A 26,645-nucleotide genomic window follows, 5' to 3' on the forward strand; every position below is an offset into this window, starting at 1 on the left:
CATGGGAATGGGGATCTCCAGTGGGATCGGGTCCTCAATGTGGGTCCATGCTGGATTCCAGGCCATGGGAATGGGGATCTCCAGTGGGATTGGGTCCTCAACGTGGGTCCATGACGGATTCCAGGCCATGGAAATGGGAGAAGATAGCACCAAAGACATATTTCCAATGGGATCTGATGCCAAATGTGGCTCCATGCTGGATTCCAGGCCATGGGAATGGGTGAAGATGGTCAATGGGTGCATCTTCAATGGGATCTCATCCCAAACGTGGGATCATTGGACACCAGCCCATGGTTGAGAAGCTCAAAGTCACATCTCAGATGGTCCTTGTAGAAGAGGATGGCGACGGCCACCATGGTCCTTATGGATGAGGATGGCGATAGCCACCATGGTCCTTATGGATGAGGATGGCGATGGCCACCGTGGTCCTTACGGATGAGGATGGAGATGCCTACCATGGTCCTTATGGATGAGGATGGAGATGCCTACCATGGTCCTTATGGATGAGGATGGAGATGCCCACCATGGTCCTTATGGATGAGGATGGAGATGCCCACCATGGTCCTCATGGATGAGGATGGAGATGCCCACCATGGTCCTTATGGATGAGGATGGCGATGGCCACCATGGTCCTCATGGATGAGGATGGAGATGGCCCCCATGGTCCTCATGGATGAGGATGGCGATAGCCACCATGGTCCTCATGGATGGGGATGGCGATGGCCACCATTGGGTCCCCTTTGGTCTTTGTAGAAGAGGAGGAGAAGGAGCTACACCCACAACGCATCCTCGTGCCCATCACCGCGACCTCCCAGTCCCTCCCAGTCCCTCCCAGTCCAACCCTAGAAGCCCCTTGAAGGCCCCTCCCAGGACCTCCAGGGCAAGGAGCGGGTCCATCCGGTTCCCAGCCAATCCCAGTTGAGCCCCAACCGCCGCCACCGGCTCGAACTGGCCTGAACTGGCCTGAACTGGCTTGAACTGGGCTGAACTGGGCTGGGCTGGGGCTGACTCAGCTCCTTTTGCCTCACCCAGGACTCGCGGCAGCCAATCAGGTGGAGGCTCCTCTCACATTGACCAATCAGGTGGTGGCTCCTCTTGCATCGACCAATCGGGTGGCGGCTCCTTAAGAGCTCCCCCAGGGGGGTTAATTGGGGGAGCTCATTAAGCTCATTAAGCAACTGGGAGGGACACACGGGTCTAAACTGGGCCCAGTTCAGTTCTTCCCCCCCTCTATGGTTTCAACGGTTGGAATAGGGGGGGGAGAATCAATGGGGAGGGTCCCAATTGCTCCCAGTTATCCCCAGTTCCTTCACAGTTACCCCCAGGGTCCGCCAGTTACTCCCAGTGGCTGAGAGAGGGTTTTAGTGGGGTCCCAGTAAGCTCTAGGCAGGAGTGACTGGGATGAACTGGGGGCTCCCAGGGTCCTAGTGCCCCCCATAATGGTCCCAAAGGAGACTGCAGGGTCCTAGTGCCCCCCATAAGGTCCCAATGCTGCCTACAGGGTCCTAGTGCCCCCCATAAGGTCCCAATGCTGCCTACAGGGTCCTAGTGCCCCCCAGAAGGACCCAATGCTGCCTGCAGGGTCCTAGGGCCCATGTAGACCGTCTCCGCAGGGTCCTAGTGCCCTCCCCCAGGGCTAATACCCCCCCCCCTCCTTCCCCCCCATTCAGTGCCCCCAGCTGCAAAAGTTGGGTTTTTCCAGTTTATTTTTATAACAAACCCCTATTTTCAAGCCCTCCCCCCCAAAACCCTAAACTCGTGAGAATTCGCCCCAAAATGGTGGACGGGGCGGGGCCAGCGCTGGTCCCGCCCCCCCCGAAGTGGGGGTGGAAGGAGGCGGCATCACTTCTCCTTTGGGGGAGGCCTGGACAGAGGGGGGGCGGGGGGGAACACAAGTCAGTCATGTGACCCCAGTCCCCCCTCCCAGTGCCCTCTCATTCCCCTCCAGTCCCTTCCAGTCTATCCCAGTCCCTCCCAATGCCCTCCAATCCCCTCCCAGTCTATCCTAGTGCCCTCCAGTCCCTCCCAGTTCCCTTCCAGACCTTCCCAGTCCCTCCCAATGCCCTCTAATTCCCCTCTAGTCCCTCCCAGTCTATCCCAATGCCTTCTAACACCCTCCCAGTGTATCCCAGTGCCCTCTAATACCCCCCACTCCATCCTAATGCCCTCCAATCCCCTCCCAGTCCCTTCCAGTCTATCCCAGTCCCCTTCCAGACCATCCCAGTCTATCCCAATGCCCTCCCAATCCACCCCAGTGCCTTCTAACCCCCTCCCAGTCTATCCCAGTGCCCCCCAATCCCCTCCCAGTCCCTTCCAGACCCTCCCAGTCTATCCCAATGCCCTCCCAATCCATCCCAGTGCCTTCTGATCCCCTCCCAGTCTATCCCAGTGCCCTCCAATCCCTCCCAGTCCCTTCCAAACCATCCCAGTCTATCCCAATGCCCTCCCAATCCATCCCAATGCCCTCCCAATGCCATCCCAGTGCTCTCCAATCCCCTCCCAGTCCCTCCCAGTCTATCCCAATGCCCTCCCAATCCCACCCCAGTGCCCTCCAATGCCCTCCCAGTCCTCCCGTCCAGCAGGGGGCACCTGTAGACCCCCACGACCACGGCGTGGTCCCTCTCGTAGGGCTCGAGCGTCAGCTGCTCCTGCGGCTTCATCCTCTCGGCCGCCATGCGCCGGACCTCGCCCGCGAACACGGCCTCGGGCGCCGCCGTCGAGTCGATGCAGTTCGCCTGCAGGGGGCGCCAGGGCAGGGCTGAGGAAAGGGCGCCCCCTGCTGCGGGGGAGGTGTGAGGCACCGGGGAGGGCGCCCCCTGCTGCCGGGGCGGTGACTGCACTGGGGGAGAGCGCCCCCTGCTGGAGGGCTAAGACACGTAGTGGGGAGGGCGCCCCCTGGTGGGGGGACTGAACTCATACTGGGGACCAGTGACTCCATACTGGGACTAACTGGGACCAGTGACCCCATACTGGGGACCAATGACTCCATACTGGGACTAACTGGGACCAGTGACTCCATACTGGGGACCAGTGATCCCATACTGGGACTAACTGGGCCCAGTGACTTCATACTGGGACTAACTGGGACCAGTGACCCCATACTGGGGACCAATGACCCCATACTGTATCTAACGGGGGACCAGTAACCCTGTACTGGGGAGTAACTGGTTCCCAGCACCCTGTTACTGGTTCCCAGTGTCCCATTACTGTTCCTTACTGGTTCCCAGTAGCCTGTTACTGGTTCCTATGAACTATCACTGGTTCCCAGTATCCCATTACTGGTCCTTATGGCTTCCCAGTGCCCTGCCACTGGTTCCCAGTGTCCCATTACTAGGTCTTACTGGTTCTCAGCAGCCAGTGACTGGTTCCCAGTGCCCTGTTACTGGTTCCTATGCCCCATTACTGGTTCCCAGTATCCCATTACTGGCCCTTACAGCTTCTCAGTGCCCCATTCCTGCTCGGTGCTGGTTCTCGGTGCTTGGTACTGGTCTATACTGGTCTATACTGGTGTTACCTTGATGGAGATGAGGAAGTGCCCGCCGCGGCGCAGGAAGTGCTGTGCGTTCAGCGCCACGATGCGCGTCTGGTCCGGCTGCGCCACGTCCGCGAAGATGACGTCCACCATCCCTATGGATACGGACCCGGACAATGGGACCCGGACCCCAAGGAACACTCCCCCCCCGCCCCGGAGCATCCCAGGATGTCACCATGGAAACCAACGCACCAATCAGCATGCGGTACTTATGGGGATGCCGAGCATCCTCGATGACCGGGATAACGTTGGTCCTTTTCTTGGCCACGTTGATGAGATCCCGACCGGAGCGATGGGAGAATTCCACAGCGTAAACCAGGCCCTCCTGGGGACAAGGAGGACACCCATGGGTGGTGGCATCGCCCATAGGGCCTCAATGGGGTCCTCTGCATCCCTATGGATACGGTACCACCACCCATAGGGCATCACTGGGGTCCTCTGCATCCCTATGGATACGGTACCACCACCCATAGGGCATCACTGGGGTCCTCTGCATCCCTATGGATACGGTACCACCACCCATAGGGCATCACTGGGGTCCTCTGCATCCCTATGGATACGGTACCACCACCCATAGGGCATTAGTGGGGTCCTCTGCATCCCTATGGACACGGTACCCTCAGCATCCCTATGGACACTGCACCCTCAGCATCCCTATGGACACTCTGCCCTCAGCATCCCTATGGACACTCTGCCCTCAGCATCCCTATGGACACTGCACCCTCAGCATCCCTATGGACACGGTACCCTCAGCATCCCTATGGACATGGTACCCTCAGCATCCCTATGGACACTGCACCCTCAGCATCCCTATGGACATGGTACCCTCAGCATCCCTATGGACACTGTGCCCTCAGCATCCCTATGGACACTCTGCCCTCAGCATCCCTATGGACACTCTGCCCCCAGCATCCCTCCGGACGCTCTGCCCCCAGCACCCCTGTGCTCCGGGCATCCCGCCCGCCACGCTGCTCACCGGCCCCACGATGTCGGAGACGTGGGACACGGTCGTCCCGGAGGCCGCTCCCAGGTAGAGCACCTTGGCTCCGGGCTGGATGTGGATGCGGTCGATGCCGCCCAGGATGGCGGCGGCCAGCTTGGAGCGGAAGGGGTTCCAGGCGCGGTATTCCACCTTGGTGTCCCCGTCCTGGGGCGCAGAGCAGCCCTGGAGCCTCCCAGTGCGGCCAGGGCGGAGTGCGAGACGGCCCAAGGGCGCCCTCCGCCTCTCCCAGTTCCTCCCAGTCCATCCCAGTTCCTCCCAGTCCATCCCAGTTCCTCCCAGTCCATCCCAGTGCCCTCCCAGTTCCTCCCAGTGCCCCCCCAGTCTATCCCAGTGCCCTCCCAGTCCATCCCAGGGCCCTCCCAGTCCATCCCAGGGCCCTCCCACTCCATCCCAGTGCTCTCCCACTCCATCCCAGCCTATCCCAGTGCCCTCCCAGTCCATCCCAGTGCCCTCCCAGTCTATCCCAGTGCCCTCCCAGTCCATCCCAGTGCCCTCCCAGCCCATCCCAGTGCCCTCCCAGTCCATCCCAGTGCCCTCCCAGCCCATCCCAGCGCCCTCCCAGTCCACCCCAGTGCCCTCCCACTCTATCCCAGTGCCCTCCCAGTCCATCCCAGTACCTCCACTGAGATCCTCTTCTCCCCATAGACCGACTCTCCCGGCACCAGGTTGCGGGTGACCAGAGCGTCCTCCCGGCCCCGGCAGATGAACACCCCTGGAGAGGGGACACAGGGACCCACAGGTGACCCCCAGTGCCTCCCAGTCCATCCCAGTCTATCCCAGTCCATCCCAATCCCCTCCAAGTCCATCCCAACCCCATCCCAGTCCATCCCAATCTCATCCAGTCTATCCCAGTGCATCGCAGTCTATCCCAGTCCATACCAATCCCCTCCAAGCCCATCCCAATCCCATCCCAGTCCATGCCAATCCCCTCTCAGTCTATCCCAGTCCATCCCAAACCCATTCCAGTCTATCCCAGTCCATCCCAAACCCATTCCCGTCTATCCCAGTCCCTCCCAATCCCCTCCCACTCTATCCCAGTCCCCTCCCAGTCTATTCCAGTCCATCCAAATCCCCTCCCAGTCTATCCCAGTCCCTCCCAATCCCCTCCCAGTCTATCCCAGTCCCTCCCAATCCCCTCCCAGTCTATCCCAGTCCCTCCCAATCCCCTCCCAGTCTATCTGAATCCATCCCAACCCCCTCCCAGTCCATCCCAACCCCATCCCAGTCTACCCCATTCCCATCCCATTCCCATCCCATCCCATTACCTGGGTGCCGATGAGGCTCCACCGTCACTTTCTTGCCCCCCCGGAAGCCGCCGCGGGAGGCTCCACCCCTCCCGCCTCTGGCCCCGCCCCTTGCGCCACCTCGGCCACGCCCCCTGGGGCCGGCCCCGCCCCCTCGGGCCCCACCGCGGGGCTGGAACCCGCCTCCTGCAGACAGCAATGGGATCCAATGGGATGGACTGGGAGAGGGTGGGGAGGGACTGGGATAGACTGGAAGGGACTGGGATAGACTGGGATGGGATTGGGATGGACTGGGATGGGATTGGGATGGACTGGGATAGACTGAGAGGGGATTGGGATGGACTGAGAGGGGACTGGCATGGACTGGGATAGATTGAGAGGGGATTGGGATGGACTGGGATAGAGTGGGAGGGGATTGGGATGGACTGGGATAGACTGGGAGGGGATTGGGATGGACTGGGATAGACTGAGAGGGGATTGGCATGGACTGGGATAGATTGAGAGGGGATTGGGATGGACTGGGATAGAGTAGGAGGGGATTGGGATGGACTGGGATAGACTGGGAGGGGATTGGGATGGACTGGGATAGACTGAGAGGGGATTGGCATGGACTGGGATAGATTGAGAGGGGATTGGGATGGACTGGGATAGAGTGGGAGGGGATTGGGATGGACTGGGATAGACTGGGATGGGATTGGGATGGACTGGGATAGAGTGGGAGGGGATTGGGATGGACTGGGATAGACTGGGAGGGGATTGGGATGGACTGGGATAGACTGAGAGGGGATTGGCATGGACTGGGATAGATTGAGAGGGGATTGGGATGGACTAGGATAGACTGGGAAGGGACTGGGATGGACTGGGATAGGCTGGGATGGAATTGGGATGGACTGGGATAGACTGGGATGGACTGGGATGGAATTGGGAGGGACTGGGATAGACTGGGAGGGCATTAAAAGCGACTGGGATAGACAGGGATAGACTGGGAGGGGACTGGGGGGGACTGGGAGGGTCAGGGGCTCTCCCAGCTCCATACTGGGAGCACTGGGAAGGTCCCCACTTACCTCGGCCCCCCCGGAAGCCGCCGCGTCCCCCCCCGCGGGGGCTGAACCCTGTGGAACCGGTGTTAAACTGGCAGCACTGGGAGCACGGGGCTGCAGGCTCCCAGTATTCCCAGTTTGGCTCAAGCACCACCCCTCACCCCCCCCGCTCCTCCCAGTCTGTCCCATCACATCCCAGCCCCATCCCATTCCCTCCCATTAGACCCCATTAGATCCCAGTTTATCCCAGTTTATCCCAGTCCGTACCTGGCCTCATCCCACGTGCCCCTCCGACAACACCGGAACCGGAACCGCCTCCCCTAAACTCCGCCCCCTTTCTGACGTAAAAGCCCCCTTCCAGCGCTGCTGGGTCCTAGTGCCCGCCCGCGGCCCCAATGTGACCCCGGGGTGGGGGGGGGAAGGGGTTTTGGGGTGAAAAAGGGGGAATTTGGGGGCTTCTGGGGGGATTTGAGGACAGAAATGGGAATTTCCGGGGAGAAATAGGGTTTGGGGAGGGTTTTGGGGATAGAAATTGGGGTTTTGAGAGAATACGGGGATAAAAATTCCCTCTGAGGGGGATTTGGGGGTAAAAATGGGAATTTCAGGATTTCTAAGGCGGATCTGGGGACAGAAATGGGGGTTTGGGGGTTTCTGATGGCGTTTGGGGACAGAAATGGGGGTTTGGGGGTTTCTGATGGCGTTTGGCGACAGAAATGGGGGTTTGGGGTCAAAAACGTTGCTTTGGGCCGTTCTGGGGAGGATCTGGGGATAAAACCGGGGACTTGGGGGCTTCTGGGCGGCACTGGAGACAAAAATGTGGGGGTTTGGGGGGGAATTTAGGGTCAAAACCGCGTTTTTCGGGTGTCCCGAGGGCTCTTGGGACCATTTTGGGGGCTGAAGGGGCATTATGGGGCAGGAAGAGCTTTTTAAAGCCACGCTGGGGTCTTTCGGGGGCCATTCCGTGCTATTTTGGGTCAATTCCGTGCTATTTTGGGTCCTCTCCATCCACCTCCTGGCTCCTCCCCCCCCCATGGCGTCGCTCAGCCCTCCCTCTTCCTCCATGGGGCCGCTCCCTCCCCCTCCCGCAGCCGTCTCTATGGTTCCTGCCGTTGAAGTCTATGGAGCGGGTGCGTCGCGTCACTTCCGGGGGTGCTCCGCGCTTCCGCTGCGTCTCGGTGGTTCCGGCTTGAAAGTGACTTTGAGCGGAGACGGGTGAGGGGCTGGGATGGACTGGGATGGACTGGGATCGACTGGGATCGACGGGAGCGCCACTAGGAGCGATGGGAGGGCGCTGGGATGCGCTGGGAGGGGGGGCGCTGGGATGAACTGGGAGCAATGGCGCCGTTGTTGGGAGCCATACTGGGAGCACTGGGAGGGCCCCAAGGGGTTACTGGGAGCACTGCGGGGTATTAGTTAGCCCCGAGGGTATTAATTAGTCCTAATAGGTTTAATTAACCTATTAATTACCCTATGCTAGCCTTCCGTTTGTCATTGCGGGGGGGGGTAGTTACTCCTAATGGCCTTTAATTACCGAAGGGGGTTATTAATTAGCCACGGGAGGATATTAATTGACCCTAGTGGGTATTAATTAGTCCATTATGGCTTAATTAACCCATTAATTACCCCTTATTAAGCCTCTCCTCCTATTACCATTTCCTTTTGCATTACAAAGCGGGGGGGGGGGGGCATTAATGCTGCCCTAATGGCCATTAATTAACCCACGGGGGTATTAATTAATGCCAAGAGGTGTTAATCAATGCCAGGGTTCTTAATGAAGGCCAGGGGGTCTTAATTATCCCATTGTGGGTTAATTAAGCCCATTAATCACCTCTTATTACCCCTACTTCCATTCTACCCACCTCTTGCTTTCACCCCCGCCCCCGCCAGCAGAGCATTAATGACCCCATCAGGGCAATTAATGACCCCAAGACGCTATTAATGACCCCATGAGGGTAATTAATGACCCTTAGAAGCTATTAATGACCCCATGAGGGCAATGAATGACCCTAAGACGCTATTAATGACCCCATTAAGGCAATTAATGACCCAATGAAGCTATTAATGACCCCATCAGGGCAATTAATGACCTTTAGAAGCTATTAATGATCCCATTAGGGCAATGAATGACCTTAACAAGCTAGTAATGACCTCATTAAGGCAATTAATGACCCTAAGAAGCTCTTAATGACCCCATCAGGGCAGTTAATGACCCCAAGAAGCTATTAATGACCCCATCAGGGCAATTAATGACCCTAAGAAGCTATTAATGACCCCATTAGGGCAGTTAATGACCCTATGAAGCTATTAATGACCCATTAAGGCAATTAATGACCCCTAGAAGCTATTAATGACCCCATCAGGGCAATTAATGGCCCTAACAAGCTATTAATGACCCTATGAGGGCAATGAATGACCCTAACAAGCTATTAATGACCCCTAGAAGCTATTAATGACCCCATCAGGGCAGTTAATGACCCTATGAAGCTATTAATGACCCCATGAGGGCAATGAATGACCCTTAGAAGCTATTAACAACCCCCTGCGGGGCTGTTAACGAAGCAGGGGCTCATTAGCCGCTGCTCCTTGCTCCCGCAGGCCATGGCTGAGGACATCGAGGCCAAGCTGAAGCGCTACAAGACGGCTCCGTTCGACAGCCGCTTCCCCAACCAGAACCAGACCAAGAACTGCTGGCAGAACTACGTCGGTAGGGCCGGGGGCATCCCGCGGGGAGGGGCCCGGCGCCGTGGGCTCATCCCGGACCCCTTCCCGACGCCCTCCTGCTCTTCCCGTGCCCAGATTTCCATCGGTGCCAGAAGGCCATGGCCGCCAAAGGGGCGAACGCTGCTCCTTGCCAGTGGTACTACAGGGTCTACAAGTCCCTGTGTCCTACTGCGTGGGTGAGTGGGGTCCGAGGTGGGGGGGGGGGGGGGGTGTTAGCAGGAGGTCCATGGGCTTGTGGGGTTGCACCAAGGGGGCCCTATGGGGCTTGGGGGGGGGGGGGCCTCAAGGTGGTGGGGTTCTTTTTGGTGTCCTCTTGGGGGTCCCCATGGTCCTCAGGGTCTCTGGGTTGCCCCCATGCTCCTTGGGGTCTCCAGAGTGTCCCTATGACCATAGGGGTCTCCAGGGGGTCCCTGTGGTCTATGGGTTCCTCTTGATGTCACCATGGTCTCTGGGTTCCTCTTGGTGGCCCCATGCTCTTTAGGGCCCCTGTGGTGTCCCCATGGCCCTCAAGGTCCCCACAGTGTCCCCATGGTGTCCCCATGGCCCTTGGGTTCCTTTTGCCTTCCCCATGCTCCTTAGGTCCCCTATGGTGGCCCCATGATCTATGGGTCCCCCCCATCATCCCCAAGCCCTTCCTGGTGCCACCATCCACCCTCTGATGTCCCCATGATGTCCCCCATGATGTCCCCATGATGCACCCCATGATGTCCCCATGATGTCCCCATAATGTCCCCCATGGTGTCCCCATGATGTCCCCATAATGTCCCCCATGATGTCCCCATGGTCCCCATGATGTCCCCCATGATGTCCCCATGGTGTCCCCATGGTGTCCCCATGATGTCCCACATGATGTCCCCATGGTGTCCCCATGATGTCCCCCATACAGGTGACAACATGGGACGAGTATCGCGAAGAAGGGATCTTCCCAGGCAAGATCTGAGCATCTCCAACCCCAAGGAGGTGACACCGGTGTCACCGTGGTGGTGGCGGCTGATATGGGCCACCATGGGGCTGGAGGGGGCAACGTTGTCACCTGCCTGGTGGCCAATAAAGGGTTCAACTGCTCCATGGAGTGCTTTTGGAAGGGGCGCAGGTGGTCCCATGCTGGTGTTTGGTGGCCCCATGGTGGTGGCGATGACCCCATGGTGGTGGTTGGGTGGCCCCATGGTGGTGGAGATGACCCCATGGTGGTGGTTGGGTGGCCCCATGGTGGTGGTTGGTGGCCCCATGGTGGTGTCCCCATGGGGCAGGCCATGTACCACACCACAAACCCCCTTGAGGTGCCACCAAGAAGCTTTTATTCCTTCCCAGGGGTGGTGGGACGGGCACAGGAGGTGCCAGCCCCGACGCTGGGGGTCGCATGGGTGCTCCTTGCGGACCCGTGGATCCTATGGGACCAAAGGGAGCACTTGGAGGGGTCGGAGGCCCAGGACCTGCCCCACCACGGCCCCGGGGACTGCCAGGGTCTGGGTGAGGCCTTGCAGGGGGAGAGCTCCAGGGAGGAGACCTGCAGGAGGACATGGGGCCATGAGCACCTCCATGGCCCATCCATGCGTCTCCAGTGGCTCCATCCATCCATGTATCTCCAATGGCTCCATCCATGCATCTCCAGTGGCTCCATCCATCCATCTCCATTGGCTCCATCCATGCATCTCAATGGCTCCATCCATGCATCTCCAGTGGCTCCATCCATCCATCTCCAATGGCTCCATCCATCCATCTCCAATGGCTCCATCCATCCATCCATCTCCAATGGCTCCATCCATCCATCCATCTCCAATGGCTCCATCCATCTATGCATCTCCAATGGCTCCATCCATCCATCCAACCATCATCCACCTCCATCCAGCCCCATGGCATCCCCCCACCACCATGTCCCCCCCTCACCTGTGACCAGGTCTCTCGGCAGCAGCTTCCGATGGGGACCACCGTTGTCCTCGGGGCACCACGGGGCTGTTGGGTGACACCAGGGAGACATCATGGAGAGGTGGATAACGCCATGGAGGCATGGAGAGACACCATGATGGACACGTGAAGGCCATCATGGAGGTCCCCATGGCCATGGAGAGGTGACAGGGGCGGGCAGTCCCGTAGGGGACACATGGAGAGGGGCAGGACACCATGGATGACCATACTGAGGTCATTGTGGGCACATGGGGATGTCCTTGATGGACACCCACAGGCCAACATGAGCGGGTCAAGATGTCCTGGATGGGCAAAGAGCTGGAGAACGTCACAGATGGACACACAGGGATGTCATAGATGGACATAGGGATGTCATAGATGGACACATAAGGATGTCATAGATGGACATAGGGATGTCATAGATGGACACATAAGGATGTCATAGATGGACACAGGGATGTCATAGATGGACACAGGGATGTCATAGATGGACACATAAGGATGTCATAGATGGACACAGGGATGTCATAGATGGACACATAAGGATGTCATAGATGAACATAGGGATGTCATAGACGGACCCAGGGATGTCCCAGATGGACCCAGGGATGTCCCAGACGGACCCAGGGATGTCCCAGACGGACCCAGGGGTGTCACCGCCGGCCACACGAAGGTGAGCACGGGCAGGTCTCGGTGTCCTCGATGGCCCCCGTCGCCCATGGCAAGCCCCCGGGGACGCCCCCGGCCCCCCCGGCCCGCGCTCCCCGACTCACGGCACGCATCCGGCACGCTCCAAGGCTCCACTCGCGCCCCAGCCTGGACGCAAGCGGCTTCGTAGGCCCTCAGCACCGCCTCCAGGACCCGCTTGGCGCCGGGGGCCTCGCACAGCTCCCGCAGGCACACGTCGAAGAAGACGCCGGGGTCGACGGCGCGGTGGCAGCTCCCAAAGGGGCCTCGCGGGGCCCGGAGGACGCCGCAGAGCTCGCCGTGGACGAAGGCTCTTTTGGGGGCCTGGTGGCAGGGGGGGCACGCGGGGCCGGGGCAGGGCCGGTGGCAGCCGGGGCCGGTGGCCACGAGGTGGTCGTTGGAGGGGTGGCCGTCGAAGTTGCCGCAGAGGCCGCAGGTGAGGTTGCGGTGGTGGGAGGCCAAGGTGATGGCCACGGAGGGGCCGGCGGTGACGGTGAGGCCGAAGGCGGTGCTGAGGACCACCGAGGTGGTGCCGTGCCGGGGGGACGGGGACACGCAGGCAGAGCCGTCCTCCAGGCAGAAGGGCAGCGGCACAGGGAGTCCATCCAGCTGGGGGGCAATGGGGACGAGGGAGTCACATCCTGCTCGTCCATCCCCGTCCTTCATCCTCCTCCATCCCCATCCACCTCCATCCATCCATCCCTGTCCTTCATCCTCCTCCATCCACCTCCATCCATCCATCCCTGTCCTTCATCCTCCTCCATCCACCTCCATCCATCCTTCTCCAGCCTTCATCCTCCTCCATCCCCATCCACCTCCATCCATCCATCCCTGTCCTTCATCCTTCTCCATCCACCTCCATCCGTCCTTCCCCAGCCTTCATCCTCCTCCATCCGTCGTCTCCACCCATCTCCATCCATCCCCATCCACCTCTATCCCCATCCAACATCTCCACTCATCCCCATCCACATTCATCCATCCCCATCCTCCATCCCCATCCATCATCTTCATCCTTATCCAACCCCATCCATCCGCATCCCCATCCATCATCTCCATCCCCATCCATCCCCATCCATCCCCATCCCCATCTGTCCCCTTCCATCTCCATCCCCACCCATCATCCCCATCTCCATCCATCTCAACCCATCTCCATCCCCACCCATCATCTCCATCCCCATCCATCTCAACCCATCTCCATCCCCATCCCTCCCCATCCCCTCCCAGCCCCACTCACCTCCACCTCCCTCCTCGTCCCTGCCCTCATCACCCATCTCCTCCTGCCCACGGTCACCACCACGCTCCTGCCTCCTCCCGCAGGGTCCCTGACGGTGACGGCGAAGCCGCCGCGGCGCTCCCGGTGCCCGCAGCTCCGCGCCACCACGTACGAGCAGTTGCCCGCGATGGCCGCGGCTGCCCCGTCGAAGGTCACGAAGTGGCGCTGCCCCACGGCGCGGCAGCTCCCCACGGCGCCCGGCGCAGCCGCCCTCGGCCCCGCGGAGCACCCAGGGCTGCTCCTGGCCTCGGGGGGGGACACGCAGCCGGGGACGCAGGCGGAGTAATGGGTGCCCATGGGGCACTTGGGTGCTGGGGGGAGAGCAGAGGCTGGTGGGGCTGGGGTCGCCTTTGGGGGCTCTATGGGTGCTCTAGGGGTCCGCCTTTGGGTGCTCTGTGGGTGCTCTAGGGGTCCACCTTCTCCCTCCCCATCCCACCTTGGTCCTGTAGATACTCTATGGGTGCTCTATGGGTCCTATGCATGCTCTATGGGTCCTATGGATGCTCTATGGATCCACCTTCTCCCTCCCCATCCCACCTTGGTCCTATGGATACTCTATGGGTGCTCTATGGGTCCTATGGATGCTCTATGGGTCCGTCTTCTCCCTCCCAACCCCGCCTCAGTCCTATGGGTGCTCTATGGGTCCATGTTCTCCCTCCCAACCCCACCTTGGTCCTATGGATACTTCATGGGTCCTATGGATGCTCTATGGGTCCTATGGATGCTCTATGGGTCCATCTTCTCCCTCCCAACCCCACCTTGGTCCTATGGATGCTCTATGGGTCCTATGGATGCTCTATGGGTCCACCTTCTTCCCCATCCCACCTTAGTCCTATGGATACCCTATGGATGCTCTATGGGTCCTATGGGTGCTCTATGGGTCCACCTCGTCCATCCCCCCCAACCTCGCTCCCTGGGCTCCCTATGGGTCCCGCAGCTCCACCTCCCCCCCCTTGCACCCCTTTCCATGGACGTCACTCACGGCACAGATCCTTCCCTCGCCATTCCAGAGCCGTGATCCCGGCGTCCCGACAGGCAGCGGCGTAGGCAGCCAGCACCCGGCACATCCCACCGGGGTGGCAGCCGTCGGCCACGCAATCCCGGTAGTAGGTGCCGGGATGGACAAGGCCATGGCAGCGCCGGAACGGTCCGTCCTTCCTCACCATCACCCGGCACTCCTCCTCCTCCTCCTCCTCCTTCCCGCATCCCAGCGCCTCCCGGCATTCCCGTCGCTCACTTCCCACCTGCCCCTTGTCCTCCTGCCCCACATCGTTGCGGGGGTCCCCGTCCATGTCCCCACAGAGCCCGCAGAGGTGCCCCCCAAGTGGGGCCGGGGCTGTGACGCTCACCCAGCGGTGGTGGCCATCGAAGGTCAACGCCACCCCATGGTGGGTGCCCACGGTCACCTCCCAGCCCCGGCGCTCCAGGCTGAGCCCCGACGTAGGGGAGGCGTAGGGCAGGCGGATGGGGATGCCGTTGACCTGGAATGGGGTGGCAATGGGGTGGGAATGGGGAGAAATGGGTGTTAGTGGGGGGAATGGAAGGGAATGGGGTGGGAATGAGGGGAGATGGGGGAAAATGGGGTGGGAAAGGGGGGAATGGGGTGGGAATGGGGTGGGAGAGGGGGCCCTCAAGGCCCCGCTCCACCCTCTCCCCCCATCCCACCACCGTGCTCCCCATTGTAGCTGCTCACCGTGACCAAGCCGGGCTCCAGCCCCACACGTGTGGTTCCTGCCAGGACGTCCACCCCATGGAGGCCGCCGGAGCCGCCCCGGAGCAGGACACGGAAGGATCCGGGCCCGGAGCAGATCCCGGTCAGGAGGTGGCCGCAGGAGATGGGGAATTGGTGATGGAGGCGGTCGAAGGTGCGGAGGTGCCCCATGCCCAGCACGGAACAGGTGGAGGTGGTGGGGCTGGAGGTGGGCAATGGAAGGGGTTGGGGGGGACAAGGATCCTGGGGGTATTTGGGGGTGCAGTGGGGAGCTGGGGGGGGAGAGGAGAAGGGGTTAGTGGTGGTGGTGGTGCAGGCAGGTAATGGTCATCATCCGTCATCATCATCATCCATCATCGATCACCATCATCATCATCATCCATCATCATCCATCATTGATCACCATCATCATCATCTGTCATCATCATCATCATCATCCATCGTCATCGTCCATCATCATCATCCATCATTATATGATCATCCATCATCATCATCCATCATCACCATCATCACCCATCCCCACCGCCCCACTCACCGCACGTCCCCTCCTCTCCCTCCTTGTCCTTGTCCTGGGTGCAGACCCCACAGAGCTGCCCCCTGAGCTCCACTGGGGCCGTCACGGTCACGGCGCCGTCCCCCCCCATGGCCACCCGCACTCCCGTGGCCGTGGTCACCCTGCGCTGGCCCCCGCGGCGCTCCACACGCACCCAGCCCCCTGCCAGGGTCAGGGGCAGGCGGGACGGGCGGCCGGATACCTGTGGGGAGGGAGAGAGTTGGGATAGGATGAAGAAGGCAGCGTCGTCATCATCATCATCATCACCATCACCCATCATCGTCATCATCATCTCCGTCATCATCATCATCGTCATCACCCATCATCGTCATCATCATCATCGTCATCACCCATCATCAGCACCACCATCACCACCATCATCGTCATCATTATCATCACCATCATCATCATCCGTCATCATCATCATTGTCGTCATCATTATCATCATCATCATCATCACCCATCATCACCCATCATCACCCATCATCACCATCACCACCATCACCATCATGCATCATCATCACCATCATCCGTCATCATCATCATCACCATCACCATCATCATCATCACCATTACCATCATCATCATCACCATTATCCATCATCCATCATCATCACCATCATCCATCACCATCCATCACCATCATCCATCACCATCATCATCATCACCATTATCCATCATCATCACCATCATCCACCACCATCATCATCGCCCACCCTCCCCGCCACCGCCTCCTCACCCTGGCCACGGTCTCCTCTCCCCGCAGCAGAACCACCTCGAAGCCGTCCCCTCGCACGCTGACGTGGCCGAAGGTGGCTCCTGCTCCTCTCCCCGCTTGCCCCCCGGCGCTCACCTCGACTGGGGCCAACTGGGAGCCGCAGGTGCTCAGCAGCCCTTGGGTGCAGGCTGCGCTCAAGCCGTGGCTCTTCCCATCGAAGGCCCGGTAGCGCCACCGGCCCAAGACGTGGCACACGAGCGGCGGTTGCGGCACCGGCACGCACCGGGGGGTGCTCCCCAGCGCCCTGCACGCGGAGCCCTCGGGGCACGCCAAGGCGGAGCAGGGGGCGGCGGGGATGCTCCTGGCCATGGGGACGCAGTGGGGCCGCCCTCCCACCGCCCGGCACGTGGTGCGGACGGGGCAGCGGAGGTCGCGGCACGAGGGCCGGCGGACGCAGCGGGGCCACCCGTTGAGGACCTTGCAGCCTGTGCCCGCCGTGCACCGGAGGTGGCGGCAGGAGGGCCGCGACGCGCACGTGGGGCGGCCGTGGAGCAGGACGCAGGCGGTGGGAGGCGGGCAGGGGACGTCGGGGCAGGACGCGGGCAGGGAGACGCAGTGGATGCCGGTGCAGGACATGGGGGGCGAGGAGAAGCTGGGGGCCAGGGGAGGGGAGGGTTTATGGAGGTGCCGGGACACGGAGGTGAGCAGGGGACGGGTGGGAAGGCAACGGGGCCACCCGTTGAGCACGGCGCAGGTGGCACCCGGGGGACACGGGGTGTCGCTGCAGGAGGGTCGGCGGGGGACGCAATGGGGCCAGCCATTGGTCGTCTCACACGTGGTGCCCATGGGACAGTGGAGGTCACCGCAGGAAGGTCTCCGGACGGCGGACTTGGATTGGGCGCATTGGGGTTGGCCATTGACCATGCTGCAGGTGGTCCCCTTGGGGCATGCGGTGTGGCTGCAAGTAGGTCTACGAATGGAGGTCTTGGCTTGGATGCATCTTGGCCAACCATCGACCATCTGGCACATGGTCCCCTTCTGGCACTGGACGTCGCTGCAGGTTGGTTGGTGATGGGCACATTGAGGCCACCCATTGACCATGCTGCACGTGGTCCCTTTGGGACATTGGATGTGGCTGCAAGAAGGTCTACCAATGGAGGTCCGGGTTTGGATGCATCTTGGCCAACCATCGATGATCTGACATGTGGTCCCCTTCTGGCACTGGACATCACTGCATGAAGGCTCGTGATGGACACATTGAGGCCACCCATTGACCATGCTGCAGGTGGTACCTTTGGGACACTGGATGTCACTGCATGAAGGTCTCCTTACGGAGGTCTTCGTTTGTGCACACTGGGGTAGGCCATTGACCATGCTGCAGGTGGCACCTTGGGGACAATGCACATCACTGCATGAAGGTGTTCTTATGGAGGTCTTGGGTTGGATGCATCTTGGCCAACCATCAATGATCTGGCATGCAGTCCCCTTTTGACACTGGACATCACTGCATGAAGGTTGGTGATGGACACATTGAGGCCACCCATTGACCATGCTGCACGTGGTCCCTTTGGGACATTGGATGTGGCTGCAAGAAGGTCTACTAATGGAGGTCAGGGTTTGGATGCATCTTGGCCAACCATCGATGATCTGACAAGTGGTCCCCTTCTGGCACTGGACATCACTGCATGAAGGTTGGTGATGGACACATTGAGGCCACCCATTGACCATGTTACACGTTGTTCCCTTAGGACACTGGAGGTCACTGCATGAAGGTCTCCTTATGGAGGTCTTGACTTGGATGCATCTTGGCCAACCATCAACGATCTGACAGGAGGCTCCCTTCTGGCACTGGACGTCGCTGCAGGTTGGCTGGTGATGGACACATTGAGGTTGACCATCCAGCATCTTACACGTGGTCCCTTGGGGACACTGGAGGTCATGGCAGGAAGGTGGCCTTGGGGGTATCTTGGTCTGGACACACTGGGGTTGGCCATTGACCATGCTGCAGGTGGTACCTTGGCGACAATGCACATCACTGCATGAAGGTGTCCTTATGGAGGTCTTGACTTGGATGCATCTTGGCCAACCATCAATGATCTGGCAGGAGGTCCCCTTCTGACATTGGACATCATTGCAGGTTGGCTGGTGATGGACACATTGAGGCCACCCATTGACCATGTTACACGTTGTTCCCTTAGGACAATGCACATCACTGCATGAAGGTGTCCTTATGGAGGTCTTGGCTTGGATGCATCTTGGCCAACCATCGACCATCTGACAGGAGGTCCCCTTCTGGCACTGGACATCACTGCAGGTTGGCTGGTGATGGACACATTGAGGCCACCCATTGACCATGCTGCAGGTGGTTGCCTTTGGACAGTGGAGGTCACTGCATGAAGGTCTCCTTATGGATGTCTTGGCTTGGATGCATCTTGGCCAACCATCGACCATCTGGCACATGGTCCCCTTCTGGCACTGGACGTCGCTGCAGGTTGGCTGGTGATGGACACATTGAGGTTGACCATCCAGCATCTTACACATGGTCCCTTGAGGACATTTGAGGTCATGGCAGGAAGGCAGCCTTGGGGGTATCTTGGTCTGGACACACTGGGGTAGGCCATTGACCATGCTGCAGGTGGCACCTTGGGGACAATGCACATCACTGCATGAAGGTGTCCTTATGGAGGTCTTGGCTTGGATGCATCTCGGCCAACCATCGACCATCTGGCAGGAGGTCCCCTTCTGACACTGGACATCACTGCAGGTGGGCTGGTGATGGACACATTGAGGCCACCCATTGACCATCTTACACGTTGTCCCCTTAGGACAGTGAAGGTCAGTGCATGAAGGTCTCCTTATGGAGGTCTTGGGTTGGATGCATCTTGGCCAACCATCAATGATCTGACATGTGGTCCCCTTCTGGCATTGGATGTCCTGGCATGAAGGTTGGTGATGGACACATTGAGGCCACCCGTTGACAATGCTGCAGGTGGTCCCTTTGGGACAGTGGAGGTCACTGCATGAAGGTCTCCTTATGGAGGTCTTGACTTGGATGCATCTTGGCCAACCATCGACCATCTGGCACATGGTCCCCTTCTGGCACTGGACGTCGCTGCAGGTTGGCTGGTGATGGACACATTGAGGTTGACCATCCAGCATCTTACACGTGGTCCCTTGGGGACACTGGAGGTGATGGCAGGAAGGTGGCCTTGGGGGTGTCTTGGTCTGGACACACTGGGGTTGGCCATTGACCATGCTGCAGGTGGTACCTTGGGGACAGTGGAGGTCAGTGCATGAAGGTGTCCTTATGGAGGTCTTGGCTTGGATGCATCTTGGCCAACCATCGACCATCTGGCAGGAGGTCCCCTTCTGACATTGAATATCCTGGCATGAGGGTGGGTTGTGGACGCAGTGGGGTTGGCCATTGACCATGCTGCAGGTGGTGCCCTTGGGACACTGGAGGTCACTGCATGAAGGTCTCCTTATGGATGTCTTGACTTGGATGCATCTTGGCCAACCATCAACGATCTGACAAGTGGTCCCCTTGTGGCACTGGACGTCATTACATGAAGGTTGGTGATGGACACATTGAGGCCACCCATTGACCATGCTGCAGGTGGTTGCCTTTGGACACTGGATGTCACTGCATGAAGGTCTCCTTATGGATGTCTTGACTTGGATGCATCTTGGCCAACCATCGACCATCTGGCACATGGTCCCCTTCTGGCACTGGACGTCGCTGCAAGTTGGCTGGTGATGGACACATTGAGGTTGACCATCCAGCATCTTACACGTGGTCCCTTGGGGACACTGGAGGTCATGGCAGGAAGGTGGCCTTGGGGGTATCTTGATCTGGACACACTGGGGTTGGCCATTGACCATGCTGCAGGTGGTACCTTGGGGACAATGCACATCACTGCATGAAGGTGTCCTTATGGAGGTCTTGGCTTGGATGCATCTTGGCCAACCATCGATGATCTGACATGTGGTCCCCTTCTGGCACTGGACATCATTGCATGAAGGTTGGTGATGGACACATTGAGGCCACCCATTGACCGTGTTACACGTTGTTCCCTTAGGACAGTGGAGGTCAGTGCATGAAGGTCTCCTTATGGCAGTCTTGACTTGGATGCATCTTGGCCAACCATCGACCATCTGGCACATGGTCCCCTTCTGGCACTGGACGTCGCTGCAGGTTGGTTGCTGATGGACACATTGAGGTTGACCATCCAGCATCTTACACATGGTCCCTTGGGGACACTGGAGGTCATGGCAGGAAGGTGGCCTTGGGGGTGTCTTGGTCTGGACACACTGGGGTTGGCCATTGACCATGCTGCAGGTGGCACCTTGGGGACAGTGGAGGTCAGTGCATGAAGGTGTCCTTATGGAGGTCTTGGCTTGGATGCATCTTGGCCAACCATCGATGATCTGACATGTGGTCCCCTTCTGGCACTGGACATCATTGCATGAAGGTCGGTGATGGACACACTGAGGCCACCCATTGACCGTGTTACACGTTGTTCCCTTAGGACAGTGGAGGTCAGTGCATGAAGGTCTCCTTATGGAGGTCTTGTGTTGGATGCATCTTGGCCAACCATCGACCATCTGGCACATGGTCCCCTTCTGGCACTGGACGTCGCTGCAGGTTGGTTGCTGATGGACACATTGAGGTTGACCATCCAGTATCTTACACGTCGTCCCTTGGGGACACTGGAGGTCATGGCAGGAAGGTGGCCTTTGGGGCATCTTCACCTGGACACACTGGGGTTGGCCATTGACCATGCTGCAGGTGGTGCCTTGGGGACAGTGGAGGTCAGTGCATGAAGGTCTCCTTATGGAGGTCTTGGCTTGGATGCATCTTGGCCAACCATCGACCATCTGGCACATGGTCCCCTTCTGGCACTGGATGTCCTGGCACGAAGGTTGGTGATGGACACATTGAGGTTGACCATGCAGCATCTCACACGTGGTCCCTTGGGGACATCCCACCTCGGCACACGTTGGCCTCATCTTTGGCGCTTGCTTTGGGACGGGACGCGCGTTGGAATTCCTCCTTGGGCCAAGCCAAGCTGGAGACGCTTCCTGGGGATGGAGCAGGGCTTTCTGCACGCATCGAGGCCAACCGCGCTCCATGGAGCAGGAGGTCCCTTTGGGACACCAGAAGGTGCCGCAGGAAGGGGGGTTATGGACGCACTTCGGCCAAGACCCAACCATGTGGCACGTGGTGCCGTCGGGACACCGGATGTCCCCGCATGAAGGCAGGGGGCCAACGCACTTGGGCCACCCGTCCAGCATCTTGCACGCGGTCCCTTTAGGGCATTGGGTGTCAGCACAGGAAGGTCTCCTCGGGGACGCCTTGGCTCGGACGCACTGGGGCCACCCCCCCAGCACCTCGCACGTGGTCCCCTGGGGACAAGGGTGCTGGTGGCACGAAGGTGGCCTCTGGAGAGCCGCAGGGGACGGAGCTTCCCGTTGGAAGAGCTGCTTCCGCACGCACTTGGGCCACCCGTTGACCATCTTGCATTGGGTGCCCTCGGCACAGCGAATGAGGAGGCAGGATGGGGCGAGGTGGACGCACTTGGGCCAACCCGCAACCATCTTGCACCTCATGCCTTCGCCGCACCGCGAGAGGCGACACGAAGGCGTGGGGAGGCACTTGGGTCTCCCGGCCACCATGTGGCACCGGGACCTGCCCTTGCACTGGAAGCTGCGGCACGAGGGCTTGGGGACGCACTTGGGCCACCCATTGACCATCTTGCATTGGGTCCCTGCCCCACACTGGAAGTTGAGGCATGAAGGCGATGGGACGCACTTTGGAGACCCTTCAACCATCTTGCATTGGGTCCCTGCCCCACACTGGATGTCCTTGCATGATGGAAGTGGGACGCACTTGGGCCACCCATTGACCATCTTGCATTGGGTTCCTGTCTTGCAATGGAAGTCCTTGCATGAGGGCAATGGGACGCACTTTGGAGACCCTTCAACCATCTTGCATTGGGTTCCTGCCCCACAACGAGTGTTCTGGCATGATGGAAGTGGAAGACACTTGGGCCACCCATTGACCATCTTGCATCGGGTCCCTTCTCCACACTGGAAGTTGAGGCATGAGGGCAATGGGACGCACTTTGGAGACCCTTCAACCATCTTGCATTGGGTCCCTGCCCCACAACGAGTGTTCTGGCATGATGGAAGTGGAAGACACTTGGGCCACCCGTTGACCATCTTGCATTGGGTTCCTGTCTTGCAATGGAAGTTGAGGCATGAAGGCAACGGGACGCATTTTGGAGACCCTTCAACCATCTTGCATTGGGTCCCTGCCCCACACTGGATGTCCTTGCATGAGGGCAATGGGATGCACTTGGGCCACCCATTGACCATCTTGCATTGGGTCCCTTCTCCACACTGGAAGTTGAGGCATGAAGGCAATGGGACGCACTTTGGAGACCCTTCAACCATCTTGCATTGGGTTCCTGCCCCACACTGGATGTCCTTGCATGAGGGCAATGGGACACACTTGGGCCACCCATTGACCATCTTGCATTGGGTTCCTGTCTTGCAATGGAAGTCCTTGCATGAGGGCAATGGGACGCACTTTGGAGACCCTTCAACCATCTTGCATTGGGTCCCTGCCCCACACTGGATGTCCTTGCATGAGGGCAATGGGACACACTTGGGCCACCCATTGACCATCTTGCATTGGGTTTGTTCTCCACACTGGATGTCCTTGCATGAGGGCAATGGGACGCACTTTGGAGACCCTTCAACCATCTTGCATTGGGTCCCTGCCCCACACCGGATGTCCTTGCACGATGGAAGTGGGACGCACTTGGGCCACCCATTGACCATCTTGCATTGGGTCCCTTCTCCACACTGGATGTCCTTGCATGAGGCCAACGGGACGCACTTGGGCCCGTTCTCCATCACTTTGCAGGTTCTCCCGGGTCCACATCGCACCCCGAGGCAGAGCTTGGACCCGCTTGGGACGGACGGATCCGGATCTGCCCCTGGAATGACACCAGGGAGCGCCATGAGCAGCAGCTCAACCCTTTATGAGACACCAGAGAGGCCACCGCAGCCCGGGGCGGCTCCTTCCGGTGGCCGATTCCCAACCGGATTTGGTCTCCTTCCACCCCACCAGGCTCTTCCACCCTGCGGTCCGTGCCCATGGGAGGATGGAAGGGACGGGGATTCTCCAAGGGCTTGTATAGGGGCTGAGACCGTGGGGTTGCTCGTTCCAGAGGGGATCGGGGGGGGAAATGGCCGATCTGGGGCTTGGAGAAGGAAAAGGGGAGGTGGAAAAGGCAGATTTGGGACAGAAAAGGTAGATTTCAGGCAGAAAAGGCAGATTTGGGGCAGAAAAGGCCAAATCTGGGGTGGAAATGGCCAAATTTGGGACAGAAAAGGTAGATTTGGGGTGGAAAAGGACCAATTCAGAATGAAAAAGGACCAGTTCGGGGTGGAAAAGGCCAGATTTGGGGCAGAAAAGGCAGATTTAGGGTAGGAAAGGCAGATTTGGGGTGGGAAAGGCAAACTTGGGGTGGAAAAAGCCAAATTTGGGGTGGAAAAGGCCAAATTTGGGGTGGAAAAGGCAAACTTGGGGTGGGAAAGGCAAACTTGGGGTGGAAAAGGCAAATTTGGGGTGGAAAAGGCAAATTTGGGGTGGAAAAGGCAAATTTGGGGTGGAAAAGGCAAATTTGGGGTGGAAAAGGCAAACTTGGGGTGGAAAAGGCAAACTTGGGGTAGGAAAGGCAGATTTGGGGTGGGAAAGACTAAATTTGGGGGTGGAGGGAGGGAATCTGGGGAGAAAAAGAGGGATTTTGGCCAAATGGGACTCACCACAGTGGAGCAGGAGCCAAGCCCAGAGGAGGAAGGTCCGAGGAGGCCCCATCTGCCCCACAGGTTGGAGAGAGCATGGTGAGACCCCATAGAACCCCATAGACACCAATAGACCTCCCATAGACACCCCGGGATGGAAATGGGACCCATCCTGCTCCACAGACCACATAGGTCCCGTAGACCCCATAGAATCCCCATAGACCCCCATGGACACCCCATAGATAGCCCATAGAGCCCATATACAGCCCACTATGGCAATGGGACCCAGGGGCCCAGGACCCATGGAACCCCCCTGGACACTCCATAGACAGTCCATAGACACCCCATAGACAGCCCATAGACACCCCACAGACCCCCATGGACCTCATAGAACCCCATAGACATCCCCAGTATGAAAATGATCTCTAGGTGTCCAAGACCCACCTTGCCCCATAGACCCCCATGGACAACCATTGACCCCATAGACACCCCATAGACCCCCATACCACCCCATAGAGCCAGAACTCACCACTCCAGGGCCACGGAGCTGTGGGTCCTTGCAGGAGCTCCGTGTTTTTGTAGGGCCCCAATGGGATGGCATCAACCAATGGGGCGCTGGCTCTGCCCCCCCAGTGCCACCCCATTGGTCGCTGGGCTGGGGGTGGAGCCTGCCCCCCAGGCAGAGATAAGATCTGGGGCTGGAGCAGCTGGGGCCAGGCTGGCGCCAGGAGGGTGCGGGGGGGGGGGGGGGAGTGTCTTGGTCCATCATCATCATCCATCATCATCGTCATGGTCCATCATGATCCCTCATCCATCCTTATCCCCATCCATCCTTATCTCCATCCATCCTTGCGTCCGTTATCCATCCATCCATCCATCCATCCTTATCCCCATCCATCCTTATCTTCATCCATCCATGGTCCATCCCTATCTCCATTCGTCATCCATCCATCATCCATCCAACCATCCTTATCTCCACCCATCCATCCTTATCCCATCCATCCATCCTTGTGTCCATCATCCTTATTCTCCATTTATCCATCCATCCATCATCCATCCATCCTTATCTCCATCCATCCATAGTCCATCCTTATCTCCATTCGTCATCCATCCATCATCCATCCATCCATCCTTATCTCCATCCATCCTTGTGTTCATCATCCATCCATCCATCCATCCACCCATCATCCATCCATCTATCCTTATCCCCATGCATCCTTGTGTCCATCATCCTTATTCTCCATCCATCTATCCATCCATCCATCCATCCATCCATCCATCCATCCATCCATCCTTATCCCCATCTATCCTTATCTTCGTCCATCCATGGTCCATCCTTATCTCCATCCATCCATCCTTGTGTCCATCATCCTTATCTCCATCCATCCATCCTCATCTCCATCCATCCATCCATCCATCCCCATCCATCCTTATCTCCATCCATCCATCCATCTATCCATCCCCATCCATCCTTATCTCCATCCATCCATCTATCCATCCCCATCCATCCTTATCTCCACCCATCCATCCTTATCTCCATCCATCCATCCTTGTGTCCATCATCCTTATCTCCATCCATCCATCCATCCATCCCCATCCATCCTCGTCTCCATCCAACCACCTTCATCTTCTTCACCTTCATCCATCCTCACCTCCATCCATCATCCCCCCCCATTACCTCCCCCCATCCTTCTCTCCATCCCCCCATCCCTCCCCCATTCCCACCCCATTCCCATTCCCTCTCCCGTCCCTCAGGTCCCTCCGCTCCCCTGCTCGGGATAATTGAGCCGGAGCCTTTTGTTTTCCAGAACAATGGAATGATGGGGGGGGAGGTTGGGTTGGGCCCCACAGAGCACACAGGGACCAGGCAAGGGGGGGGACACCCCAAAGGTACCGAAGGACCCTCCTGGCATCGCCTCACCCATAGACACCCCCAAAGGGACCCCCCCAATGGGACATAAAGGGAACCCCAAAAGGGACCTAAAGGGATGCCCCCCCACAAGGACCCCTCATTGCCCCCCAAGAGGGACCCAAAGGGACCTAAAGGGGTGCTCCCAAAAGGATCCCCCCATTGCACCCGAAGGGACCTAAAAGGAACCCCCCCAAAAAGGACCTCCCATTGCCCCCAAAAAGGGACCCAAAGGGACCCCACTATTGCCCCATAAAGGGACCCCCCCATTACCCCATAAAGGGACCCAAAGGGACCCCACCATTGCCCCCAAGAAGGGACCCCCCAAAAGGACCTCCCATTGCCCCCAAAAAGGGACCCCCCCCATTGCCCCATAAAGGGACCCCCCCCAATAGATCCGAAGGGACCCCCTAATGCCATAAAAATGGACCTAAAGGGACCCCCCCATTGCCCCTAAAGGGACCTCCCCAAAAGGGACTCAAGGGGACCCCCCCATTGCCCCCAAAGGAACAAAAAGGGACCCAAAAGGACCCC

At 58.8% G+C, this 26,645-nt stretch overlaps 2 protein-coding genes across 6 annotated transcripts; one reads left to right on the forward strand and one right to left on the reverse strand.

Moving 5' to 3' along the window:
- Positions 1-1,688: 1,688 nt before the first annotated feature.
- Positions 1,689-7,125, reverse strand: FBL (fibrillarin). Of its 3 annotated transcripts, XM_065664807.1 has the most exons (9): positions 7,087-7,125; positions 6,844-6,891; positions 5,801-5,965; positions 5,153-5,247; positions 4,509-4,679; positions 3,725-3,857; positions 3,515-3,627; positions 2,590-2,735; positions 1,689-1,864 (listed from the first exon to the last, which is right to left on the reverse strand). In XM_065664807.1, exons 1-9 carry the CDS (start codon positions 7,094-7,096, stop codon positions 1,843-1,845), a joined length of 903 nt encoding a protein of 300 aa, XP_065520879.1. In that variant the 5' UTR covers positions 7,097-7,125; the 3' UTR covers positions 1,689-1,842. The 3 variants fall into 3 exon arrangements, 2 of the variants coding, with proteins under 2 accessions (XP_065520879.1, XP_065520878.1); XR_010609250.1 differs by lacking the exons at positions 6,844-6,891; positions 7,087-7,125 and having other exon boundaries at positions 2,590-2,779; positions 5,801-6,843; XM_065664806.1 differs by lacking the exons at positions 6,844-6,891; positions 7,087-7,125 and having other exon boundaries at positions 5,801-6,746.
- A 798-nt stretch (positions 7,126-7,923) lies between these two features.
- On the forward strand, positions 7,924-10,605 carry LOC136006747 (cytochrome c oxidase subunit 6B1). 3 transcript variants are annotated; one of them, XM_065664808.1, is made up of 4 exons: positions 7,924-8,031; positions 9,415-9,523; positions 9,616-9,716; positions 10,427-10,605. In XM_065664808.1, exons 2-4 carry the CDS (start codon positions 9,418-9,420, stop codon positions 10,478-10,480), a joined length of 261 nt encoding a protein of 86 aa, XP_065520880.1. In that variant the 5' UTR covers positions 7,924-8,031; positions 9,415-9,417; the 3' UTR covers positions 10,481-10,605. The 3 variants fall into 3 exon arrangements, with proteins under 3 accessions (XP_065520880.1, XP_065520881.1, XP_065520883.1); XM_065664809.1 differs by having other exon boundaries at positions 7,938-8,031; positions 9,382-9,523; XM_065664811.1 differs by having other exon boundaries at positions 7,958-8,031; positions 9,379-9,523.
- Positions 10,606-26,645: the final 16,040 nt, after the last annotated feature.

Source organism: Lathamus discolor, unplaced genomic scaffold, assembly GCF_037157495.1.
Source record: "Lathamus discolor isolate bLatDis1 unplaced genomic scaffold, bLatDis1.hap1 Scaffold_64, whole genome shotgun sequence".
Lineage (NCBI taxonomy): Eukaryota > Metazoa > Chordata > Aves > Psittaciformes > Psittacidae > Lathamus > Lathamus discolor.